At 37.0% G+C, this 18,128-nt stretch overlaps 2 protein-coding genes and 1 pseudogene across 8 annotated transcripts in view; 2 read left to right on the top strand and 1 right to left on the bottom strand.

Annotated features, from left to right (window-relative positions):
• Nucleotides 1-4,998, top strand: part of LOC306888252 (F-box only protein 40-like) — a 30,208-nt pseudogene extending 25,210 nt beyond the window's left edge. The window contains exons 12-14 of the transcript in view: nucleotides 1,509-1,591; nucleotides 2,178-4,005; nucleotides 4,780-4,998. The product of the transcript in view is annotated as an F-box only protein 40-like (transcript). The remainder of the gene's footprint in view (nucleotides 1-1,508; nucleotides 1,592-2,177; nucleotides 4,006-4,779) is intronic.
• A 659-nt stretch (nucleotides 4,999-5,657) lies between these two features.
• Nucleotides 5,658-7,353, bottom strand: LOC306888575 (tetratricopeptide repeat protein 36). Its single transcript, XM_079446995.1, has 3 exons — nucleotides 7,213-7,353; nucleotides 6,765-6,953; nucleotides 5,658-6,063 (listed from the first exon to the last, which is right to left on the bottom strand). The coding sequence occupies exons 1-3, from the start codon at nucleotides 7,316-7,318 to the stop codon at nucleotides 5,795-5,797; spliced, it is 564 nt and encodes a 187-aa protein (XP_079303121.1). The 5' UTR covers nucleotides 7,319-7,353; the 3' UTR covers nucleotides 5,658-5,794.
• Nucleotides 7,354-12,033: 4,680 nt separating this feature from the next.
• LOC306888347 (sterile alpha motif domain-containing protein 3-like) lies at nucleotides 12,034-17,749 on the top strand. 6 transcript variants are annotated; one of them, XM_079446566.1, is made up of 9 exons: nucleotides 12,128-12,309; nucleotides 12,810-13,007; nucleotides 13,349-13,509; nucleotides 13,686-14,240; nucleotides 14,337-14,366; nucleotides 14,491-14,697; nucleotides 15,397-15,565; nucleotides 15,860-15,939; nucleotides 16,717-17,749. In XM_079446566.1, the coding sequence occupies exons 6-9, from the start codon at nucleotides 14,566-14,568 to the stop codon at nucleotides 17,008-17,010; spliced, it is 675 nt and encodes a 224-aa protein (XP_079302692.1). In that variant the 5' UTR covers nucleotides 12,128-12,309; nucleotides 12,810-13,007; nucleotides 13,349-13,509; nucleotides 13,686-14,240; nucleotides 14,337-14,366; nucleotides 14,491-14,565; the 3' UTR covers nucleotides 17,011-17,749. The 6 variants fall into 6 exon arrangements, with proteins under 6 accessions (XP_079302693.1, XP_079302692.1, XP_079302694.1 ...); XM_079446567.1 differs by lacking the exon at nucleotides 14,337-14,366 and having other exon boundaries at nucleotides 12,034-12,309; XM_079446568.1 differs by lacking the exon at nucleotides 13,349-13,509 and having other exon boundaries at nucleotides 12,162-12,309.
• The last annotated feature ends 379 nt before the right edge of the window (nucleotides 17,750-18,128 follow it).

The raw sequence follows: 18,128 nt of genomic DNA, 5'->3' as shown, positions 1-18,128 counted from the left end.
AAACCTGAAGAAAATGGGAACATTTCCATTAATCTCAAATGGCAGTTTCTATTTAACCAGTCCTGAGAGTACAAGACCTGGATGTTCCCTGAATGCCTTGCAATAATTACTCTAATATAATAAATTTCTTACAATACATATGTTGTTTTCATGAATTTTTATTCTCGACACAGTTGAGAATAAAATAATAATTTTCAGGAAGATGCAACATTTACCAGCAGAGTCTGTCTGACAAAAAACAAACCAGCTAAACCTCGACCTCCTGAGTGCACCATTGTCAAAGCATTAAAGTTATTTCAAATCTGCAATTTCCGTCAGACTTATCTTTCACTGAGCTATGACAAAGAGCTTTGACATTCAGTGTAGCCTGACCTTAATGAGTTGATGTTTTTCCATTTGATGCACTGACCTGTGGTCACCTCTTCCTCTTGTGGCTGTAGCTGGTGCTCTAATCTGTTATAAGTCTGTCTGGTTGTAAAAACAGCGTCACTATAATGCCTCGTTTTCAATTTCCCTCATTTTGTCCTGCTTAAAACTTTCTTCATTAATGTAGCAAAATTAGACAAAGTTTCATGTCCCGGGGGAACCTATAAAATCCCTTTCCTAATTAACTAGTATTAGCAGTAAAGACATCATTGCAAGGTGGCTTTAATTACTTTTTGACATTAATAGTATGAGACTGGATGCAGATTGTTGTTGATGGGCTAAATTTATAAGATCATAAACACCCACATGCATGGACACTTTTTCTTCTTCAGGCTGAATAAAAGTGAGAAGCTCATCGACCGAAAATTTCATTGATGAGGCATCAGCAGTTTTCATTTTATTGACTGACTTCACTTGAGAGCCGACATCTGATTAATTTGTTTTTATACTCCAAGGATGCTAATAAGGTCAATGTTGTTTTGTAGACAACTAGTTTTGGGACGTAATTTTTAAAAGACATTGGAATGACAGCAGTCAACAAAGCCAATTTCTGAAGTCAAAAATCCTGCAACAATTAACATAAACCAAGGTGGTTAAATAAACAAAATCAGAAAAAAAAAGATTGTAGGATTTATGTTACTTAAACACTAATCTTTAACACATGCAATATCTCTAGGTAAATAATGCAAACCCGTAATGCTCCACATCAAAGTGCTGTACTGACATCTAGTGGATAGTGTGTAATATGATTAGTATTATGTGTTTTTAATTCAGCAAAATATTCTTTGGAAGAGTGGATAAAATAACTGCAAAGACATTGATTGTCTTGTTCTTTGAATACATTTATTATGGATCAACATATTAGCCTCCTGTTATAAATTCACTCATATTTACTCACCAGTCCAAAACTCCTTGTTAAATAAACAGCTATTATCCTCATTTTTAAGTGGTAGCTCAATGATATTGAACATTCTTGACAATCAGTTAGCACACCATACAAATAATAGTAATTGTGTGTGATGTAATATAACCTTGTTTCTCATAGGCTTAGTCTGATTTGCCTGTTTGTCTATTTATAACAGCTGAACAGAGGAGAGATATTTACATCCACACAGATCCATTTAAACAACCACAGGTCATGCTAACATCGCCAGGGCAGGCAAGGGTAAGTGAGACTGACCTGTATTTATGCTCGAGACCTTTAACAATAACAAAGACGTCTAGAACTGTGTGTTACTGGTCTCTCTCAGTGAAGAGTACTAATTGTGAACGTGTTTATTGTTCGAAATTCAAAGATTGTCTGTGTTTGAAGGTGCATGTTTATTATAAACGTTGTTCTTAGAAGTTCTGCAATTTTTATGGTCAAAAAGCTCATCTGAGCAAAACAATGTTTGTTTTATTGTCTGATATGTAAATATTTATTCAGTGTAGTCTGAGAATTGTCTCGTTATGTGGTTTTATGTTGTGTCTGTTCTAGAAAGACAAGTCAATAATTGTCTAGACAATAGCAACACTGGAATATTTCCGAGACTTGTTTCCTTTCAGCGTCTATTCCCTTGTCTCATTAGAGAGTCTATTTTCAAACTCAACAAATATCAACAGTCATAGTAAGCTTCGAGTTTCAAAGTTGTCATGTATTTCTTGCTTTCAAACAAGCAAGATAGTTGTTATTTATCAACTATCAAACAATGTAAATACAATAATGGATATCTTGTGGGCAACAAATACATGTATTCGATTGTCACCTCTAGGGCAAGAATATGACTACCAGCTCTGGTCTTCATCCACACTGTGAAAAATGTCATAACCAGCACTGTAAGGTTCCCGTAGACATCCCTACATCATGCATCTTCATTTCCTGCCACCTGAAATGTGGAGCCGCTTTCCACCTTTGTAAAGAGCATTGTCTTCTCTGCCCTAAGAAAATTGTATCCTGACTCAACTCTGGTTATGGCTGTCCCATGACTATGACTCGTCAACGACTTGACCAGCACCTAGAAGTGTGTCCTGCCAGTGTCATCACATGTACACTGGAATGGAACCGATGGCCTGTGAACGAGACTGATACCACCTTTTACAGGAATGCCCTCCAGGATCCGAACTGCACGAGTCAGTTGGACCTTGCTATGGCCCTTAGGGATCAGAAGCTTCTGTTTAGCTCAATTCAAATGAAGACACTCTTCCCTGAGTTGACAGAGAAGATGGAATAATCTGAAGTTCAACTGGATGGTGCTGTAGGAGGTGTTGATCCAGAGTGCTGGGAGTCTCAGAACTTAAACCCAGAAGAGATGTTGGAGAATAGTCTTAATGGGGAAGAGGTACAAGAACTAACCCAACAAGAAAGGTTGGCCCTGGCTAAGAGTAAAGATGTGGCCTGCTTGGAGAACTACAGGATGTGGGAGAGAATGTTTGCAAAGGAGAAGGAAGGATGCAAGCAAATTGTGAAGAAATTAGAGGATAAAAGTTGTCTGACTAAGGACAAGGAAGACCCAAAGGTGACACCTCAGAATTCCCACGATGCAGAGATTGCAAGGACAGGTTTATCCCCTTGGCAAGATGGTGTTCTGGATAGACTACGTAAAGTGGTCAACGTGGCAGAGTATAATATGTATCTGGTGCACAATGGATGTATGCTTATCAACTTCGGTCAGCTGGCTGCTTGCACACCTAAAGACAAAGATTTTGTTTATGGAAATTTAGAGCCTATTGAAGTTCAAACCATAGACTCTTTCAACGTGCCGATCAGCTTCAGAGTCAAGCGTAGCCATCTCAAGGATCCATGACAAATGGTTAAGAAGACAGACCAAAATGTGGACACATCTGATTTACACATTGCCATTGAAGAGCACCCAAAGGCGAACGAGGTAGAGACCACATTGCTGTGCTGTCTAGGAAGAGAACTGAAAGGTCATCAGATTTGTGAAACTCTTGGAACCGATGGGTTGTATGTTGACTTTGGCACCCAGACCTATGACTTCGATTCTGCTCCATTCAAAAATGATGGATCTTTGGCCGATGTTGTCGCCGACCAGACTCAAAACCTACATGTTCAGATTCATACCGAATGTGTGACTAGGAGACACAATAAATCCTGCGCAGCCTTTACTTACCTGTGCTGTCATGCCTTCAGGCGTGATGAATACCCTTGGCACTTTACAAACGTGCATGGAGACATCCATGTCTTAGTGGCTGGTTTTTACAGCGGTGCCCGCTGGCTTACCTTGGTTGCACCTTTAGCCAGAAGCAATTTCGACCATCTAAATATCGGGCTACCATAAGCTATGATACAGATCTTAGCACTTTCATCTTACAACCAAATGTGGCAGCGTCACTCTACAAAGGAGTAAAAACTTTTAGCAGTGAACGTAAACGAGCAAGGAATTTAGATTCTCTAAGCAGACTTCCTTTTGAGATCTTAAAACACATAGTGAGTTTTCTGGATAGTGTGTCTTTGGGTCGTCTATCTCAGGTTTCCCAGCTAATGAGGGAGGTGTTCTTCAGCAGAAGGGCATGGTGTCCTTCAAATGGGAAAAAAATACATATTCTCATGGTGGATTCACCTGGAGGACCCGAAAAAAGGAAATTGTATTTCTTGTTTTTTTGCCCCATACTAAAACAATTCATACCAAGTAAAAAAATAATTATAATAACATAATATCACAGCTTGAGGAACAGCTGTATACAATATTGCTTAATATTGTATTATTAATTTAATTATTCATAATTAGACTCCCATGAGTCTAAAAATCATGTGAACAGTCACAGTTGCATCTGAAAAAATCTTCAATGCTTTCCAGCCCATCTAATTATATTTTAGGAGCATTAGCCGTGTCGGAGGGCACGATAAACATCCTAAGTACGTTGGTGCTCTGTTATCTGTTCTCTGAGGTATGTGGGTCAGAGAGCAGATGATGACATACATGGGTTACTTTACCCTCCCTGGCTCCATGTCAGTCAGCTACAAACTGTTGAAAATTTGCTGTTGGATGACAGGTGGTCACTTTCTTTCTTTGGCCATTGTATGGGAAGTAGATTTTAGCATTTAACCAGTAGGAGGTGTAACCTGCATTGAGGAAAGCAAATAAGAATAGTGGTCTGGAATGGCGATTACCATAGTAATAGTAAATGTATAATGCACTGGACTGACTTTAAAGGCACATATATACTTTACCCTTATAATGTTAGGCAGACATAATATTACTTAAAGCAACCTCCTCTTAATTTGTATGGTATCTTTTATTATTATTATTATAGTAAAATGGATTGTATTACCTGAGATTTATATACCACTTGGGATTTTTTGTTTTTTGCAATGACGTAATAATATATTAGACCTTTCTCATCCCCATGTAGGCATGGGAGTTTAGCAGTCTGTTCTCTCCAGTGGATAAATGGGTCTTTTAAGACATGCCCCCTATGGCAGAACACCTGAAGGTCTGTCCTTTCTACCAGAAAGAGATCAGAAGTGAACCTGTGGCGTTACCCAGCATGATAGATCTCCAGGAGAGAAGAGGAGAGGTCCAGACTCTAGTCAATAGTGTCTTCACTAATGACAAGACACATGGAGAATAAGAGACAAGCTTGTAGCACAAATAAAAGCACCGCTGTAAGCAATGACCTCATCAGATATCTTCTAGATGAATTTATGCTTTAGTCAATGTCAACTTTGAATGGATTTTCTTTTTTTTGGGGTAAACTGCCTAACTTTAGACAGATCTTTGCTGACCTCTAGTGGCTGAAAAATACACTGTTGTATACGCATGTTTAAAAAATCAACTCAAAGAGATCCTTCATCAAACAAAGAAAATCGTCATCATTTATTCATACTCATGCTGTTCCAAACCTGTACACATTTATTTATTCTGCTGAATACAGTTGCCAGAAGCCACTGACTACAGTATTATTTATATATATATTAGATGCAATATATATATATATATATATATATATATATATATATATATATATATATATATATATATAAATGTGTATATATATATATATATATATATATATATATATATATATATTGCATCTAATACTTGGTTCATAACAAATTATACTGTTGGCATAATTTGATTTATAAGTTTACAAAATAAAACAATGTCTTTTTTTGTCCTTGGATTAATGACAGTAACACTCGAGTGTATACAATCTTCAGTTGTTCTTTAGCATGATTTTAGAATCTGCATAAAACGATCACATAATCAATGTCACACATTTACTTATTTAATCAGTGACCTATATCTTAAATATCTGTATCTTCATTTTAATTTTTTCACTTTTTCTATTCTAAAAGTTTATTTCCATCATAAAGTCATAAAGTTCCATCAAAAAGTTTATTTATCTCTTATATATATTTCCATCTCTATGGCATGTCTGACATTTCTGGGTTGCGTAGTTTATTGATGACCTCTGACAGCATGCTGTTGCATAGGGCAGCGTAGGGGTTCAAGATCACAGCCTGCTGCCGGGCAAACTCGCTGCCTAGAGCTGCTGCCTTCTCAAAGTCCACCCGAGCCTCCTCATCACGACCCGACAACCTTAGAAGGAGCCCACGCTGGACCAGAGCCTGGCAGGCTGATCGCCCAATGCCGCCGCTGAGAGAGATGGCATGGTCCAGATCTTCTACTGCACCTGCAATATATGAAGTTCATCAGTGAGACAAACCAAAAAGTAACCATGGTTTCGCTCCACTAACCATAGTTTAACTATGGTATTTGTAGTAAAACTATAGTTAATCAAATGGATATAAAAGTGCTGAACACTGAAAACTGAACATGTTTTTAGCCCCACTCACTGGAACAGAATAATATTTGCAGAAATGTCACCAATTTTTTTTTTTTTCTTTTTTTTTTTTTGTGGGTGGTGGGGTGGGTGTCCTAATGAGCCTGTGCTATTTTAAAAAATAAATAATAATAATAATTTTGGGTTTACAGAGCAAAGGACATTTTATGGATTTAAACAAGGCATGTGCGGAGTTAATTTGTGGTTACCATGGTTTAACTATATTAAACATGTTTTTTTTTATTGTTATTTTTAATTTTTTTTGGAGTGAAACCATGGTTAAGTATATGTTTAGCCATACATAATGAGCTGGTTTTATGATACAAATGTCCAAATATATTGGTTTACAAATCATGCACTATGAAAATATATTTAAGGTAGTATTGTGCAAGAAAATGCACGAAAATAAGCTTTTATTATTTTTTTTTTTTTTCAGAGACCATAATGAAAATATTATGTATTTTCATTATGGTCTCTGAAAAAAAGAACTGCATAAATAAAAGTTTGAAACCTTTCTGCTGATACTGGGAGAGAAAGAAGAAATGTATCACCTTTGGTATCTCCCTGCAGGCGTTTGGTCTGTGCTCGGTTGTTGTAGGCTGAAGATCTCTGAGGCAGGATCCTGATGGCCTGGTTAAAATGCTGAAGAGCAGCGGGCAGGTCTCCAGACTCAGCAGCCGAAACTCCCTGCAGTTCCAGATCTTTCACCCGTTTCACTAGCTCTGGGTCAAAAACACTGTCTAAAGAAAGAGATTTGAAAGAAATACACAGTAGTGTTCACAATGAGAACACATCTTTATAGTATTTGAAATCTATCTATCTATCTATCTATCTATCTATCTATCTATCTATCTATCTATCTATCTATCTATCTATCTATCTATCTATCTATCTATCTATCTATCTATCTATCTATCTATCTATCGCAATATAACATTAAGTGAATCAACAGATACACAAACTTTGCATATGTAATCCAATTATGGACCTTCATTTTACCATCGTCTGTCAGCTCATCTTCTTGATTTAATCCAGGGATATCTCCAAAAGGGCTGGTAGGGTTAAAGATGGCCTGTAAAACTGCTCTGTCATGTGCTGATGCCATTTTCCTCTCGACAGTGGTCTAAGATCCAAAATGATGCTTTTTTAAAGTTGCCTACATTTTTATGGGAATATAGGCGTTCCCTGCATAACTCTTTGAAGCGCTCCACATTAGCCAATCAGATAAGGGGGTGGAAGCAGGACTTTGAGATGGTCTGTGTTTGATTAAGTCAGCTGTGGGTTGTCGAGGATCTGAAAGCATGACATGCATGCTGCTCTGTCGAAGTCATTGTGTACAGCACCTTCAGATTGGATGAAGTACAAGCCTTTATATCAAGTTTTAAAAATTAGGAAAAGTCCAAAAAAATTAAATTAAAAGTCACATGCAGTTTGTGTGATATGAGTTTGCCACAAAATTAATCTGCTCTAGTTCTATACAAAAACATTAATTTGTTCCTCCTCACTGTACATAACACTGAAATTTCTAGGTGAACATCCTTTCATTCTTGTTGGTCTTACAGAGATTTTCCAGAGATTGTCCTCACAAGCAGAATTCATGGCATCCAACAGTTACCTGGTCTTGTGCCTTACAGTCATACACTTTCCATCCCCATGCTGAAATATCTGATTCAGGAAATGGAGTATGGTGGAAGGAACTCTAGTGTTATCCTTTCATGCTCAGCAAACCATTCCCCTACAATGCTGGTTCTGTGAAAGTTGACATTATCCCACATAATTATATAATTTGACAAATCTAACCAAATCTCTTACGTGTTTTAGATGTCTGTATAGGCTTACTCCAGAAGGCCATCTGTCCAGAGTGTGTCCCCCCCGGCCGTGATCCAAGACGCTGGGATAGGTTCCAACATCCTTGAAACCCAGAGGAAAAGTGGTTTGGAAAATTAATGGATTATATGGTTTTATGTGAACTTATTACAGATTTAAAACTCCATATTCACAGACATTTTATAGAAGATAATTTGAAAAATATTGGTAGCCAAGCAGTTAAGTAAAAAAAACAAAAATAAATAAATAAATAAATAAATGGTTACTGTCTACTGTTTCGTTACCGACATTCTTAAAATTATATTATTTTGTGTTCAACAGAAGAAAAAAACTCTTACAGGCTTGGAACAACTTGAGCATGATTAAATGACAGAACTTTCATTTTTGGGTGAACTATCTCTTTAAGCATTGCCCACAGGCCATTATTGCTTTCACATGAAGTAGTTGGAGGGAAATTGATGTGTTTACTCCCAGAGCCACATGAGGGCACCAGACACCATTCGATTTTTAGTCTGAGCACCATTATGAGATGGGGTTTTTTTTTCGGGTTATTTAAAACAATAATAAATAAATAAAAATACCACAATAGTGCTTTAAACAAAATTGTCTAACAGTCCCTACCTTCTGTCCTGACATACCTTCTGCTCAGGAACACATTGTAGAGTTATACAAAGCGTGCTTTAGTTTAGTCATCAGATTTGTTTTGTTTTATTTAACAAATTATTCTGCTTATGTCAATGCATTTTGCAAAAGGCCATAGTTTCCGAGCCATTTGCTGCATCCTACAAATAACTAATATGAAAGCTGAGGTAATGTCAAGCACAAAATGCAATGCTCAGCAAAACAGCCATTTGGATCTGGGTGCATTTGTGTTACAGACATAAAATCATCATGACCTCTTCTTTATTTATACTCTCCATACAGCTGTACAGTCATAACAAGTCAGCGATTAACACCAACCGAATTTAGTACTTACACTGAGGGCCACACTATGTGATTTCTCAAGTGTAGTTCAATGAAACACTTGAGCTCAGCATGTACATGTTCCCTGTGTTTATACCCCTTTTCTGTTTGAGAGGCATGGCAGGGGGGGTTGTCGGATCAGATCACACCCTGACCACCTTGTGAAAAAACACAGATGATGACAAATGAACATGGAACAGAAATCACGTCCCCTTGCCCCTCTACAACTGATCTGCCCAACATCTGCACATCACTCGCGCATAAATTAGCATTCATTTACATAGCAAAGCCTGGTCGATTCAATCTCTTATTCAAAGTAGACCAGCTTCTCTCTATTAGAAGCAGAGACTGGTACAGAGTGACATGCATCAGTTATATGCCTCAAACATATATTTCCTTTTAAATGAGCAGATGGATATAAATATCATATATATTATAGAACTTTATTTTCTTTATGCAACATAAAAAAAAAAATTATAATAATAATATATAATCCAAACTTTCATGAACAGTGATAACAGTCATAACAGTGAGTGTCATAACAGTTTTACTATCTAAGTGAACACAAGAAGCAGGTTGACATATTTAGGCAACTATATAATGATGGTAGATTGTGGCTGAAACGTTGAACTTGTAAAACTGAAGTGCACTTAATTATATTGAATGTGCATTTGCAGTGTACTTCAAATCTTAACAGTATATTTACAAATGTACTTACAGATAATATATTATAATACATGAAACAAAAGGACATTTAAGTGTACAAGAGAGTACACTTTCATGACTATGCTTCTTAATACACTTACACACTTAAAACATTTTTTACTTTAAAGTACATTTCATAAATCAACATTATCTTTGGACAAGATTTGAAGAAATAAACTAATTTTGATGTGTTTACTAACATGCTAAATCATATGTTAAGTACTATATTAAAATTTGATTGTGCTATTCGATATTACGTTTAAAGTAAACATTTCAAATGTACTGAATTGTCATTTTATCAATACAAATGTATAAATAAAGATATATTTAAATACATGACATGTAGGTCTTAATAGAAATTACAATAAAGTATATTTTAGTTTACCATAAATATATATTCTCTGATATTCCACTTTAACAATATTTCAATAAAAGTAATTACGGAATTACATTTAAAGTTCTATTTAAGTCTATTTCAGTGAGAAAAAATCACTGTAAAGCTAATTGCATTAATTATAAATTTGAACTACATTTTAACATTTTCTACATTTTCATTTATTGGCAATTAACGTGAAATTAAGTGTTTAAAAATGTTACATTCTTTCACTAGCAAGTTTTATGTCTAGTGTATTATTACCATAATTACTTGTTTCAAAGGTAGCTATTTTCTCAAGGATATGTTCTCAAAACAAGAGTAGATATCAGGTTGGTGTAATTTGTTCGTATAATGTTAGCTTCTACCTTTTTGAATGCTATAATTGGTTTGCTGTTTAAATTTAGCTGAAAAGCATGTAATAATCTAATGGCAGGATCCCAATACGATAAATTGCTCCATATGTAATACCCCAAATGATGTCACATGCTGTGTGTGGAATAAATGGGATCTGTTTTTTTCCTGCAGTAATGGTGGAGATGTTCCATCGCTTTTTGATGTCAGAGACTTTCAAGATATATGCCTATAAAAAGTCCACTGGAGTAAAAAGTGTTATAACTAGCTCCATTCCCCCCTACTCTCTGCATAAGCTACATATAAAATAACTAAAGATGTCAGTTTTTAATCTCCTGCATTTCTCAGCCCAGCACGACAAACTGAAGACACAAACAAGCTCCTGCTAAAGACAATGATGATTCATTTAAACATTAACCTAACACTGGCAGCACCAAACATGCAACGCAGCTGGTGGCAGGATTCAATCATATTATGTCTGAAAGTAATTACATGAACGAGAGTGAGATTCACTGTGTATACCAGGAGAAATGTGTAACTGGAAACATCCATGACTCAAATAGATGGTATTAAAATTTAATATAAAATGAGGATGCAAACTCAAAACCAGTGTAATACTGTAACTTTATTACATCTGCTCAGAGCCACATGAGGGAGCTCTGGATTAGTGCACCCAGCTGTTTCTCTGCCTCGCATCAGAATGCAAAAAGTTTCGATTATATACATTATTTACTTTATACAATACAATTATTCCCTCATCGGCCACTTTATCAAGTGCACCTTGCTAGGCTTGGACCTCCTAGTGTCAGTCGCTAGAGCGCCTCTTTTTGAGATCAGGGGAGCGAGGTTTACACACACCAGCACTTACTGGCTTACTTACTTACTACGTCTGTTACATTCACCCCCCTAAACCTCACTCCCATCCGGGTCACGTAGCTGTATTAACCTGAATTGAATGTTTTATATTTTGCATTTAATAAATCAATTGATTTGAAATCCCTTTGACTTCTGAACATTTTTATAATATAGACATTAGTTATGTGGTGAATGCATCCATTTCAGATCTACACTCTCAGAAATAGGGGTACAGTAGGAGTCCATTTCTGTACCCCAAGGTACAATCTACACTAACGTACCCCATAGGGTTTATTATTGGACCTCAAGGTACATATATGTACCTTTTTGAGGGTCAAAAAGGTACATATATGTTCCCCAGCATTAAAAGGTACATATATGTACCGTTTCTTTTAAAGGTTAAGGTACAATATCAAGAGAGAGCTTCTGCTAAGCCAATTTTTTTTTATTTATATAAAAGTAGTTGTTTAAAGGTTTTAATGACACCTTAATTATTTAAGGTAGATTTGAACTAATCACTATATTTGAGTAGCCTTGAAATTAAGGAAATAAAAGTTTTGTAAGTCAATTTGCTGATATTAAATCATTATAATACAATTATCCAGCTGATGAAATTATAATATTATATTGATTATGTAAATGAAAAACAACACACATAAACACACAAATGGCTGATTCTCAGTTTATTTCATCAGAAACATTTTTGCATTGCATAGCCTGAGTACATTATCCCTCCCTAATTTACTGGAGAGAGCGGGAACGGAGACTGCCAGCTCACTACTTTTGATTGGTGGAAAGATGTGTCACATATGTAGAGCCAGCTCCGATTGGCTGCTTGAATCTCAATTGAAGAGAACGTCGTCCAGTTCGCGACTTCGCGGTCTTTCTTTCGGCAATCGGTGGAGAAGAAGGCAGACGGTTACTCATGGTTCTTACAGGGCTTTCAACCGAGGAGGTCCTTCAAAAAATATCAGAAGCAGGCATAGAAGTAACCGACGTCGAAGCCCAGAGATTCAGAGGTAAGTTTTTATTTAAATGCCATTTTATTTGACAAAATATTTGTGGTAGCCAGTGCTAACGGGCTAATGTTACCCCGCCAAATTGTATACTGCTATGTCCTCTGCTAGTGGATGAAACGTGGAATGTTACCGAATTTTTCCTTGGCTGGTCAGGCAATGTTTTTTAATATTAATATAATACATTATTAGGACTGCAGAGGGCTTTTCAGTACTTTAAACTATGACCGGGCCTTGTGCATAAGCTTGACAGTTGGTGGCGTCATAGGCCAGTCTGAACCAGGCATAACAGTAGTTCCGCATTACATTAACGTTAATTAATTTGCACGCGAGTTTTATTTATTTTTATATCGTGTATATTCATGCACCGAACCTAACATGAGCATTGGCCACAAAGCTAATGTTGTTGCTATTATGTGCTGGTCAAATTATTTCATTTTGTTTGGATTACTTTTTAGTCAAGTGCACAGCTGTTTCATATCCCTATGTTTACTTTCTTTCAGATAATGACGTGGCTGGTGAAACAGTTGACTGTGGCCTCACAGAGACTATGGTATCATACTTGTTTCAAGGATCTTTTAAGAAGCAGGTCAAATTCAACCAGTTTGTATGCAAGCTGAAAGAGGCTGTAGTAACGCTGACATTAGAGCCTGTGCCTCCAGAGGAATGCCAGCAATCTAGTTCAGCTAATTTATACCAAGGTTAGTGAATGTATGATGTTTTCAAAGCATCTTCCAAGTTTCATCTTAGCTTTAGTGACCAACTTGAAGCTTAAGAACACTAGTACCATAACTTTTGTTCTAGTAATTATTGTCCTCATAGCAGTTAATATTTGGGGCAGACATTGCATTTTTTAATTCAGGCTACCTGAATTTTCATACCTGACCTGTTGCAAGGATTTAAGATATATTATCAAAGACTGCAGGCCTGCACTTTACGTGGTGTTTGGTAACCTATTAATTGGAAGGGTCTTAGCAGTGTAAACTGTTTGTTAATTTGATTTACACCTAAAATTAAAAGTTAAAAAAAATCTATAATACAGGAATGGAGCTAATGTGAGACTGCCTGGTAGTTTTGACATTCCAGCATTCCCCAGCTACCTACAAACAAAACTAGACAACAAAGAACCATGCCAGAAAAATCCAAAGGATAGACACACAATGATCCGGGTTCTCTGAGGCTGTGGCACAATACACAATGCACGTAAGTGTATTGAAGGCAATGTTAGACACCAATATTTTAACTGAAGTCTTTGTAGAGCATATTTGCCCCATGAAACAAAATTCATGCTGAAAAAAAAAAATGGATTGTGTTTGTCCTGGTGCATGATTATTTCAAGGCAGATGGCCTTCAATTGATTTACATTTCTTCTCTTGTAGGTATCCCACAACTTCAGAATATGTGCAAGTTGTAAAGATGCTGATTGCGAAATATCCTTTCCTGAAGGATCTCGAGGGAAATGGTTATGTAAGTGCATTAGCAAATAACTATACACAGTATTTTTAACATGAGGTATTACATCTTCTCAATGTTATGTGCAGGTCTGTCATAAAAGAAAAGTGGGGTGGGGTTTGGGATGTTACCCTAACTTAGGTAATGTTACCTAGGTTAATTGTTCATTTATGGAGACGAGTAGCAGCAACCTGGATGTAATGTAGGCTAACGTCAACAACAGGATAAAACGTGTCGGTATCTTTATCTTGTTGCATTTTTTTGCTGCCGTGTCCATCTCACCTTTTTTACCCCTGACCAGTTTTCATGCCTGAGCAGTCTTTTAGCACACATGGCACATGTCTCTGAGGCGTAAATTCAAATGGGAGCGTGCACCTCTGGTTGACAACAGTGAAGTGAGAGGTAGTAAGGAGAAGTTTGGCCACACAAAATAAAAGCAACTTGTAGAAACAGCAAGGACCAGTCAGAGAAAGGTGTCCAAGGTCAGTGATGCCCAGCTTGGTGCATTGGTAATAAATGAGGCTTAGTTAAGTTGTAGTTAGTTGGTTAATGTATCTGTCGTATTTTCTTTTTCACAGTTTTGTAGTTATCAATTATGAGGTTGTCAAGTAAGTTCAATCAGATTGATAGAAGATTGGTTCACTCAATGGAACTACACAAGACAATTTATTGTTTAGTTTTATGTCAGATGTGTTTGTAAGTGTATCTCTCTCTATCTCAATTCCCATAAAGGCACCAAGTGTTCTGGGTGAGGATCCATCCTCCATTGAGGCTCATGTGAATGTCTTAAATAGCCAGTACCAGAAGATGCAACCTGACTTCAGGATTGTACGAGACCGAATGCAGCAGACGTTTGCATGGCGGCAAAAGGAGATTGCTAATGGCATGACTGTAGAGGACACAGTTAAGAAGTACCCTTTTTTAAGGACACCCACCGGGGTAAGTAAAAATGTATCCTAAGGTCATAGTTAGAATTCTTAATGGTATATTCTTATTTGCTGGTCCGTGTGAGTGTAATGCATGCACCAAGTTTGATTCCCTGTCATGAAAATGAGAACTTCACCAGGAGTGTACTGCTCCAAAATGACGTACACACAGATACAGGGCTCTACAGTGCGACCATTTTGCTCGCATATGCCCCTAAAATTCGATACGTGCGAGTAACTACAACCTACCATAATCCCCCCACCCCGCCAGCTGCGGTGCACCTTCACTAATCGTTCAAAACACCACGTCCCGAGTAGCGGGCAGGATGCGACACAAAGCTGGTGTCAATCATATGAAAGTTGCTGAAAGTCTGGCAGGAAAAAAGCCAGCTAGTCACCGGAGCACCGGGAGAGATTCCTTGTGAAGTTTTCATGACAGGGAAGGAGTTATTGGGTCAAACTTGGTGAATGTATTGTACTCTAATAAACAAGCAAAAACCACTATGTAACTGAAATGTTATTAATCATCATTAAAAATGTGACCGTGGAAATAAATGTGAATTTTAATGGTTTAGTATGAAAACTAACATGTAGTCTACACACAAATGTCACATATCTTCCATATGCCATTTAAGTACTGCTTCTGAGATTAGTATCAAGCTGCATGATGATTTCTGGTATGGAATAAAGCTTGATGTTTTTTCTTCTGTAGTTGTGTGATGAGTTGGAACGTATCCATCCAGCAACAGGGAACTTGTGTCAGCGATTCAATGAAGGCTTCAAATGTATTGTACCGAAGGTGCTTCAACTAGCTCAAAGGAAATGCCCACTATTCCAGTTTTACCTGGAGACAAAAGAAGCTCTTACTGAGGATCTTCCAGGTACTGATTAAATGTTAATGCCTATACCACAGTGTTTCCAAGTCGTGGGCCTTAATATGTCTTTAATTCTATTTTAGATTTGTTATTATTCTTATGTCATAAAACGGTGTACTTGAATTGAGGTGTTAATTAACACCGGTTTTGTGGGAAAATCATCTTTATATTCAAATTGCTTACCTGAAATTGACATCTACACTGGACCAAATGTCTAGTGATGACCTTTTATATTTACTTGCACTGCTTCTGAATTAGAAAAATGTTGTTTAAATATCAAGTATATCTCATGTCTTGCAGATATTGACTTTAGGGCAGCCCTCATCTTTCTGCCTTACATCTTCAAGGAGAACATTGATCACTTTATTACACTTGGAGAGGTATGTCTTGCTTGCTAAAATCTCTTTTGTTCACCTCCATAACACCAAATACACTTGACAAATGTACTGATAGAAAGAAAATCATATTAACACCACACGTCTCCACTTAAAGGAATACTTTATCCACTTTTAAATATTTAATTACTTTTAAGTGGTATGTAAAGTGGTAATAAGGCTGATCACCTCATCATTGTTGCTACGCTGAAGACTTGCTTGGATGGTCCTATTGCTTTTTGTCTTCCACCATTGTTAAATTACTTTAGATTCATCAGTTCTTGCTTAATTCCAGTCAAACAAGTTTTAACCGCTATTCATATCTGTTCTTGTGTGAAAGGAAAAGGCGGAAGTTTGAGTACATAAGCACAATATTTGTGCACAATGACTACAAAATAAAATTTTACTCTAATTGTGTAGCATGAACACCCAAAACAAAATCTAATTTACTATCTACCGAATCTGCACACCACATCAGAATATAGTCACATTCTAATTATAAACCACTATTTGAGCATATAATGTGTATGCAAAGAATGTAGATGATGCATGTGCTTAGTAATCTAGTGTATCTACCCAATAACACAATGCTAATCATTGATATTTTAACAACCCTATCAATGAACAACAGCCTCCCATTCCTCCTTAAAGAGCAAGTGCAATATGTCAGAATGGATTAACTTTTTTTCGTTCGTTACAAGAATTTGTGAGGTATTAATATTTTACACCAAATGGTAAGAATGTCAGGTTAATTTTGCTTTTTTTCCTTTTGGCTTTGAATAGACTGATCTTGACAGCCTGTACCCAACTATTCAGTTCACCGACCGAGACTGGAAAATGGCCTTTGCCAGGAGAGCTCCAAACATTCTGAAAGTGGACCACATCGAGGTGTTTCGCAACTCAGGAATCGACGAAGGAATCATCTCAGCCTTCTGCACATACTTCGTGTTCAATTTTGCATATCCAAGACATCTGAACACTCTGATGTTTCTCCAAAGGTACATTGCCAAAATAGTTGTGGATGGTGACCAGCCTCTGCCAATAACTGTCACTAGGCAAATAAATCTCCTATACTGACTCCACCATGCCTCGTCCATACCAGTGCCCCAAATGCTCCAGGAAGACATTCACCTTGATGAAACTAACTGCAGAAATTTTATAAACCTAGCTACAACACTGAGCAACAGACACCAGTTCAGACAGTGCTGGGAGTTTTGTGGGAGTATGCTGGGTGAATTTGAGAAAGCCCTGGTAAAAAGTGTGACCACTCCATTTTTATCTTTACCTGTGGAGCTGCAGAGAGCCCAGATGGACAATCACAACCTCTGTGATGTAGATTTAACCGAGAAAGCTATCCAACGTGTGTCTGAAGTAACCGTCAACAATGTGAAGTATGCGGTCAGATGTATTTGTCATAGATGTACTGCATTCTGAGCGTATTCCATTGTTTTGGCAAATCAAGTACATCTTTAACATAGACACTATGTGGAAAAATGTTGATTCCTCTGTTCTATGACCATCACTTTCATGCATGCAGTGTCAAGGTTGATAAAGAATGGACTTTACTGAAACCAGGAGATGAAATGGACTTTTAAGGCATATGACACTTAACTCAGTTGACCACAAGTTATGTCACAGTTAGACATTGTGTTTAAAATGAAATGTAAAATAAAAAGGACTTAATAAATTCTGATATTAATACAGCGTGTGCGAGTAATAAATATGTCAACGATTGTACCCTGTCAAAGCCAATTTTGTACCCTTTTTGAAGGGTCCATTTTTGTACTGTTAAATAAAGGTACAAAATTGTCACCACAGGTACAAGACTGGTCTCTTAAGGTACAAATCACAAGGGTACAAATATGTACCCTATGCCAAGGGTACAAAAGTTGTACCCTTGAGGGTACAGCCCCAGTGACAAGCCATTGTACCCCTAAAGGTACATTTATGTACTTTATTTTCTGAGAGTGTATAATAGCTGTTTTTCCCAAAGACTTAAGTTATAGTAGCAAATTATTGGCTCAAAGCTGCACTTAAAAGTTAGTTATCAAGCATCTCAGTCGTAATTTAAGCGAAGTGTAGGACTACATCATAAGTGTCAGTCTTAGAGATGATTCAAGACACGTTGCTGTGCCACAAACGAGATTGTGGATGATGACATACACATAGACAATCAGATTTCCTTAATTAAGAAT

The sequence above is a fragment of the Barbus barbus genome, assembly GCF_936440315.1.
Source record: "Barbus barbus genome assembly, chromosome: 22".
NCBI lineage: Eukaryota > Metazoa > Chordata > Actinopteri > Cypriniformes > Cyprinidae > Barbus > Barbus barbus.
The sequence above is the reverse complement of the archived record's forward strand: the minus strand, read 5'-3'. Positions and strand labels throughout refer to the sequence as shown.

Bases quoted from the DNA above. Each gene is read 5' to 3' on its own strand.
- LOC306888575 (XM_079446995.1), bottom strand. From the start codon at position 7,318: ATGGCATCAGCACATGACAGAGCAGTTTTACAGGCCATCTTTAACCCT. The intron at 6,954-7,212 runs GTAAAATGAAGG...CTCTTTCTTTAG, and splicing joins AGATGAGCTGACAGACGATG to ACAGTGTTTTTGACCCAGAG. The intron at 6,064-6,764 runs GTGATACATTTC...CATATATTGCAG, and splicing joins CCTGCAGGGAGATACCAAAG to GTGCAGTAGAAGATCTGGAC.
- LOC306888347 (XM_079446564.1), top strand. From the start codon at position 13,723: ATGCTGATTGCGAAATATCCTTTCCTGAAGGATCTCGAGGGAAATGGT. The intron at 13,774-14,490 runs GTAAGTGCATTA...ATTCCCATAAAG, and splicing joins ATCTCGAGGGAAATGGTTAT to GCACCAAGTGTTCTGGGTGA. The intron at 14,698-15,396 runs GTAAGTAAAAAT...TTTCTTCTGTAG, and splicing joins TTTTAAGGACACCCACCGGG to TTGTGTGATGAGTTGGAACG.